This window comes from Mytilus galloprovincialis, chromosome 13 (genome assembly GCF_965363235.1).
Source record: "Mytilus galloprovincialis chromosome 13, xbMytGall1.hap1.1, whole genome shotgun sequence".
NCBI lineage: Eukaryota > Metazoa > Mollusca > Bivalvia > Mytilida > Mytilidae > Mytilus > Mytilus galloprovincialis.
The window spans coordinates 46,444,168-46,452,088 of record NC_134850.1 but is presented as its reverse complement, the minus strand read 5'-3'; the positions used below and the strand labels follow the sequence as shown (position 1 = coordinate 46,452,088).

General features: G+C 32.8%; 1 protein-coding gene across 1 annotated transcript; it reads left to right on the top strand.

Moving 5' to 3' along the window:
• The first annotated feature begins 1,955 nt into the window (after positions 1-1,955).
• LOC143055868 (uncharacterized) lies at positions 1,956-7,138 on the top strand. The gene is made up of 4 exons (XM_076228918.1): positions 1,956-2,164; positions 3,562-3,657; positions 5,061-5,148; positions 5,864-7,138. The coding sequence occupies exons 1-4, from the start codon at positions 2,051-2,053 to the stop codon at positions 6,871-6,873; spliced, it is 1,308 nt and encodes a 435-aa protein (XP_076085033.1). The 5' UTR covers positions 1,956-2,050; the 3' UTR covers positions 6,874-7,138.
• Positions 7,139-7,921: the final 783 nt, after the last annotated feature.

Here is a 7,921-nt window from a genome sequence, read left to right as displayed (position 1 = left end):
AAGCAAACACGATTATATTGAAAAAAAAATTATTATAAAAATGTATATAAACTCTTCATAGATATAAGGTTAATAATTTTGTACGACAGCCGTGCATTTCATCTACACAAGACTCATCAATAACACGCGAAATAAAATACAAAGTTAAAGAGCATAAGTAACGCTCGAATAAAAGATAGTTAAAACGGCAAAATAAAATACAAAGTTGTAGAGCATCAGTAACGCTCGAATAAAAGTTAGTTAAAACGGCAAAATAAATTAAATACAAAGTTAAAGAGCATCAATAACGCTCGAATACAATATCGTTAAAACGGCCAAATAAAATACGATGTTGAATAGCATTTAGAATCTAAACTTTTGATCTTCAGTGCTGTACAACTTTGTACTTTTTTCACTTTCGATCTTTTATATCTGGGCGTTATGTATTCGGGTTTAGTTTTCTGTAATTAGTTAATACTTCAGTTTCGTTATCATGATTATGATCGATTATGTATATCTCTTTCATATTCATTTGATAAAATTTACTGTTTGCAATAGCATGAATTGTTCTATATAATAAGAATGTTCTTATCCCGGGCATACAAACAATGCCGTATTTGGCAAAACCTTTTCAACTTTTGATCTTCAGTGCTGTACAACTTTGTACTTTTTTCACTTTCGATCTTTTAAATCTGTGCGTCACTATTGAGTCTTGTGTGGACAAGACGCGTTTTTGGCGTATTGAATTTTAAACCTGATGCTTTTTGTTATCTATTAATCATGCTTTTCTTTGTCTAATATGGTCTCCTTTTTATTTGTATTGTAGTCCTGTAATATTATGTTGTCATTTCAATGTTATATTTAACTTTGCCATTAAAGTGCGAGGTTTGGCATGCCATAAAACCAGGTTCAACCCACCACTTTTATTCCCCTTTAAAAGTGTCCTGTACCAAGTCAGGAAGATGGCCATTGTTATAATATTGTTCGTTTCTGTGTGTGTTGCATTTTAACGTTGAGTCGTTTGTGTTTTCTCTTATTTTTTAGATAAGACGTGGCACGGTACTTATCTATCCCAAATTCTTGTATTTGGTTTTGATGTTATATTTGTTATTCTCGTGGTGTTTTGTGTGTTGCTTTTCGGTGTTGTGTCGTTGTTCTCCTCTTATATTTAATGCGTTTCCCTAGGTTTTAGTTTGTTACCCCGATTTTGTTTTTTGTCCATGGATTTATGAGTTTTGAACAGCGGTATACTACTGTTGCCTTTATTTAGGACTCACCATTCCGAAAGGTTTGAGCAGAAATGCCTAACTTGAAGTTACTCTATTTCCGGAGTATTTTAGAAAATACTTAGAACATGTCAATTTAAAAGTAATAAGTTTAGTAAACAGTTAATTTATGATCATGACCTATTCAATGATAAGCAATGTCAACGACTAGTTGAGAAAATCCACTTAACTCGCAAGTCAATATTAAAATAGCTACAGTCTCCGACCCTCATTCCGACCTTGGTTTCGATGACTTATACATGTATGGACGAAACTGTTAATTAAGATTGATTGTGGGATTTGATTGTACGGTAAAAAAAAGTTTAATAATATTAGTTTCTTTCTATTATTGCAAATTCAAGGACATGTTTTATTGGATTTAACAAATTATTCGGTACCTACGGAAGCATGTTTTGTTTTTGAATTTGTCTAATGACTAATAACAGATAAAGTAACACCATTAAACGAGTCTTCTGTGTTCACCGTTCTGAACCATTTATCTGTAACGGTATTCATCAGGTAAAACAGGTGTTCATTTCTTCACTGAGGGGGCGTGGTTTTCCCACAATTTGAAGACATATTGTCGCGTGCCATTTCGAAGTAAAATATACAAATATGCATATTGAAAATACATTCCATTACATTGTCCAATGAGATAACAATATTATTTTAACTTTTACATAAGATATGGTTTGATTGACATAAATGAAAAACATATTTTGAAAAGAGTTTTATAAGACAGAACAAGTGTTGCATTTCATGTAAGATAATGAAAAAGTGTTTTTGACTTGTTCATTTCATGGAAAATGAATAATAATATTAATGATACAGTAGGGTCAAGTCAGAATCAAGACAAAATGACCGAAGATTTAGATAAAGAGACAGACAAAGTTTCATCTTCTGCTCCTGACAGGCGAAAGGTATGTAATATTTGTTTTAAATCAAACATTTTCAGTGAGCGTCGTTTTTTTTTCTTCATATTTTAGTGTTTTTGTCAAACTTAGAATTTGGATTTGAATTTACATCTTTATTTCATGTTAAAAAATACCAGCGATTCAATGCCTATGATTTTGATCGCCATACGCGCGATTGTCTTTAAAATGTATGTACAATTTGTTTAGAACTCAGGTTTAGTTTAGACACGTGACGAGAGCGAGTTTGACGTATGCAACGGACACTTAACTTTTTTAGCATAAGAAATTAAAAGTTAATTGTAGACCTCAAAATGTCTTCATTTGGTTAAATTATTTGTTTACTTTTTTTACAGTCAACATATTATCAATAATAGCCACGGTTTCAACTCAGAGCTTGTCGGCCATAATAAAACTGTCTTCAGAAAACTAAAAAAATATATAAAAGGAAGCTCTTTTTAATATGATCTATTGTCCTTAATGGAGTTATTGCCTTTTTATGAAAAAAATTAATTACATATTTATTTAAGTTTTTGTCAACATTATTGAAAACTATTATGGACAGATAAAAAATTAAATAGCAATCATTTTCAGCAAAACAAGATCTAATAATAGGTTTAATTTCGAAAATCGTTAGGCGACATCTTTAAGAAGTTATTGCTTTAAGATGATAGTTCTAGCTAAACTTGTGTGTTATCGCTTATTTTTTTCTGACTATAATAGAAAGAGAAACTTTATAAACAAAAATTACCCTGACAAGGCATGTTCTACAAATAAGTCTATAATTCTGAAATCGGTGGTCAACTCTATAGCATTCATTAAAAATAAATTATCATTTTTTTTTTCGTTTTTGCTTAATCAATAATGTATTGAAAACTGTAAAAGATGTAAATGGACACAGTAGAAACATTGAATTATCAGCAAGACAAGATATGCAAAAAAGGCCAGTTTAGAGATATTTGTCGGGTGTCCTCTCGTAAGAGTTACTGTCCTTGAATGACTAATGGTTTCTCTACAATTTGTTCATAAGTCTATACTTATTGTGACTAAGAGCTTGGCATATTATATGTATACCTACATCTGTTTTTGAAAGACTGTTTTGTTACCTCTAGATTTCTGTACCTAAATGTTGCTCTCTCATTAAGGATTTGCATACCCAACCGATTCTTTAATTATATTAATCGTTACGTATACAAATGAAAAAAAGGCATCAATGGAATCAAGCAGAAAATCCAACTGCATAAAACGTAGATTGATTGACTAATTGTTGGTTGCTCAACGTCCAGTGACAAATATTTCATGCATGTTAAGGACGAGCAACTACTGTAGAGGTTATATTGAAGGGTCAGTCACATACAGTGCTAGTTAGCATAAAGTTTAATTATTCTGATATTTTATTTACATAGACTTCTAAGCCTATCATGGAGAAGAGAAGAAGAGCAAGAATCAATGCCAGTCTTACAGAATTGAAAACATTTCTTTTAGATGTCATTAAAAAAGAAGTAAGTATAGGTTTTTTATTCGAAGAAAACGGTAAAACGTCTGTACAATTGTGTCTGTACAATTGTGTTTTTTTTTAAATGTACCACCAAAAATGGGTTTTGTTAAAATATATGGAATTATTTTGTTTCCGATGAATAAAGTAGATATATAGAATTTAACAAATAGCGTGAAAAGGCATTTTGGTACAAAAATAATGAAATTAGCCCAACCACTATCCAATAGATTCTATAACAGTGAGTTGACCAGATTTAAACATGTGTAGTAGTGGTAATAATTAATTTCGAGTAAAACAAAAAGTAATTCGCTTTGGTATTTTGTGTCCGGAGTGGGTTTCTGATTTGACTGTCCTCTGAAGGCAGAGAACCACTAAGGGATTACAATGAAAAATTATCTTAATTGTCTAGTTAACGTGGCAAAATATTTGGAGCCGAAACAACTGTGATATATAACAATCATGCACAGACGCTTCAAGGAAAAGGGGAACTTGAGATTATCCCATGTGCCATATTTTTTAAGTTCACTGTGTTGTTATCCAATCACAAACCTCGACACATTTGTAATCCGTAATATATATATATATATTCCGTTAGATAGTCTGTTCCCAGTCCAAAGGTACAACAACCCGACCAAATAGCAGAAAACAGCTCAAGGCCCTTAGAAGCATTCTTCGTGAAACATGTTTACACACATTTTTACTGTAAATTCGCCTCCATATTCATATATAACATTTAAAAGTGTTTTCCCACTATCATGAATATTCAGATCAGGAAAAACATATTGAAAGTACATCAAATATTGCTATGGTTCATTATAAATATATCTAATGCAATATCGTGAAAAAATGAGTTTAAATACCGACACATCAGGTATGAAACTAACGAAGGTAAAATAATTTTCCCACGCTATGGTGTTTACTTCGGAATGCATCAATAACTTGAGGGCTCTTATTTCATATTCTTCAGATAATGCCTCATAATAATTTAGTTAGCGGTCAGACAAAGCTTCTCTTTAAACACTTCATTAATTACTTGTACTTTTAACAAAAACGTAGGCCATCACTGTAGCTTCCATTTATGATATTATAAAACGTTTATTTTAACATCAAACTGTTTAAGCACATTAATAATATTTTATATGGGAGCGGGTTATGCTTTCAGGGGATAAGATTAAATAGCATTGTTAAATTAAAACATCTTATTTATACAAATGAAATGTGTCTGAAGTAGAAGTGTCGTTTATTGGTTTAAGACATATTTAGGGACCTAGCGGCTCTGACTTTTATATCTAAAAAGATAGAGAGCAGTGTCGACAGGAATGATGTTAAACGAAACATTTGGTTACCCCTTTTCGATGTCATATTAAAACATATATATACATATTTTCATCGTGTTCATATTTGCAGGGATTAAGACACAACAAAATGGAAAAGGCTGATATACTAGAATTGACAGTTAGACATTTGCGACAGCTCCAAAGACAACAATATACAGGTAGTAACTAGGCTGGTCAGTCATCAAACTGAGACGACATCAATTGATTATCTGGACAAAAATATAATTGAAGCAAAATGAAAATTATCTAGATATACAGCTTTAACCATTGTAAACAAAGAAAAAATACCAAAACTCCAAAATGTCCACAAAAGACATAATTTCTGTAATTATCCAATTAACAACATCGTTCAAGTCACGTGTTCAAGTCCCACTTTTTCCCCAGTCTACCAATTTGTTATTGCTGTTATACGCACATGCAGTCGCAAAATATTTCATTCATGTTTGGGACGATAATTAACAATCATAAAATAGGAAGGTTGTGTCGAACGGGGTAACCGTAATAAAATAGGTAGGATCTGCATGCCGAGTGGATCGATCGGTATAAAGGCGGGAATTTCGAATGTTACTTGAAAAAATGGCACACACTAGGGTGCACACATCATGCCATGCAACAAGTCCCGTGAGTCCCGTACAGAGTTTTGCAAGGGTTACCTTTTTATATCGTTTAAGTCAAATTAAACGTGACTCATAATCTCAAAATACCATAATCAGGGTCAGTGATCTCATTTAGACACTGGTCTCTATTGACGAGTTAGTATATGTTATGGGACATATATATAGACTTGTTTAAGAAATGCACAATTTGTCACATCTTTTTAATGATATTTTTCATTCAAGTTTGCAATACAATAAATATCCATTATGTTTGCAGTTTCAACATCCGGTGAAGAATCAACAAGTGACACATTTAGATTAGGTTTCAGTGAATGTACATCGGAAGTGACTAAATTTCTGTCGAGAATTTCTAACATTGAACCTAATTTCCAAGTTAAACTATTGGAACATTTATCAATGTGCTCAAACTCAAAGAACAGCCTAAAGATCCCTAATATTTCTGTTTCTCCCGTAAGTACAAGCTTTTCTATGAAATCAGACACAACGAGGGAGGGGCATACTTTGGAAAAGTGTTCACCTAGTACAATGGCGTTTAAAAATACTGCAGACATTTTTAACAGTCACCATACCGACGACAAATTAGTGAAACATGGAAACGTAAGCTCAACCCAAATGTGCAATATGTCTTCGCAACAGTTTAAAATGTTGGATGTAGACCGATTGACTGAACACCCATTAAGAGTAAGCACAACAAATATGCACAATTTGCCTTTTCATCAACCTAAAATGTCGGACACAGACAGACCGATACAACAACCAGTAGTCATGTCTACAGTAGCAAATGATGCTTCTATTGAACCTTTTCAACAGCTAAATACATGCGGTACTTCGATTGGAAACGTATCTGGAAATGCTGCTTTTGGAAACATAATAAGCGGCATACAACTAGTTCCTGTCCAGCTTCCGTCTGGCGAAACTTTATATTTTATTCCAACTAATATATTAACTAATACCTGTGTTCCTATTAGTAAACCATCTGTCCCCATCACAAATTACTTATCTCAAAACATTTCGCAACCAGTAGTGTCGTCTGCATTCCCGTGTGTTCAATCATCCTCAAGAACGGTCATAGAAAACATCCGAATACCATCATGTAGTCAGAGGGAAACGTATACGGAAAATAACCAAAATGAAAGGGCTCTTAACTTCTATGATAGGACAATAAGAAATAATATAGAACAAAATGAACCAAATGCTTCCAGAAATGAGCATCAAATATCATCACAGCAACATGAAGCCTTAGAACCCGTATGGAGGCCATGGTGAAATAATATTTGGTGTTTTTTTTTGTTTTAATCTCAGAATGACTTAAACGCTCTATTTCAAGATGATACATTAGAAATGGAGAGAAGAAAATCGCTGATATGGAAATTATTAACAATACAAGTCCAGAACATGTAGTACCAATTCTATGTTAATAATGGATATTACAAAAACATTGACCCAATCTAAATTTTACTTAAAGTGCCATTTTGTCTAAAAAAATAGCATTGAGACGAAACTGCTTAACAAAATATAACATAAGAGTGTAGATATGTCGTGTTTGATAGCATACGGAAATTCACAGCAAAATAATTGAAAGCCAAATATGCAAAATAGCTGTGTTCGATACATAATTTATATATATATATATGAGTCATATAATTTTTCCTGTTTGTGTAGTATTGTCAATTTTGATGATCCAATACCTATTAAGTTTACTGGTTGGTAGATTCTTATAGACTCTCTCTCTCTCTCTATTTAATATAAAAAAGAAGATGTGGTATGATTGCTAATGAGACAACTATCCACAAAAGATCCAAATGACACAGACATTAACAACTATAGGTCACCGTACGGCCTTCAACAATGACCAAAGCCCATACCGCATAGTCAGCTAGAAAAGTCCCCGATAAGACAATGTAAAACAATTCAAACGAGAAAACTAACGGCCTTATTTATGTAAAAAAAAGAACGAAAAACAAATATGTAACGCATAAACAAACGACAACCACTGAATTACAGGCTCCTGACTTGGGACAGGCACATATATAAATAATGTGGCGGGGTTAAACATGTTAGCGGGATCCCAACCCTCCCCCTAACCTGGGACAGTGGTATAACAGTACAACATAAGAACGAACTATAAAAATCAATTGAAAATGGCTTAACTCATCAGATGGACAAATATACAAGTGGACGTGGCCCGGTACTTATACATCCCGACACAAAAGACACAATGAACAGATCTGAGAGTACTCGCAGTTATCTGACAGCTAGTTCAAAGCCACTAACAACTAATAAAAAAAATCATATAAGTGAAAATATCTTTACA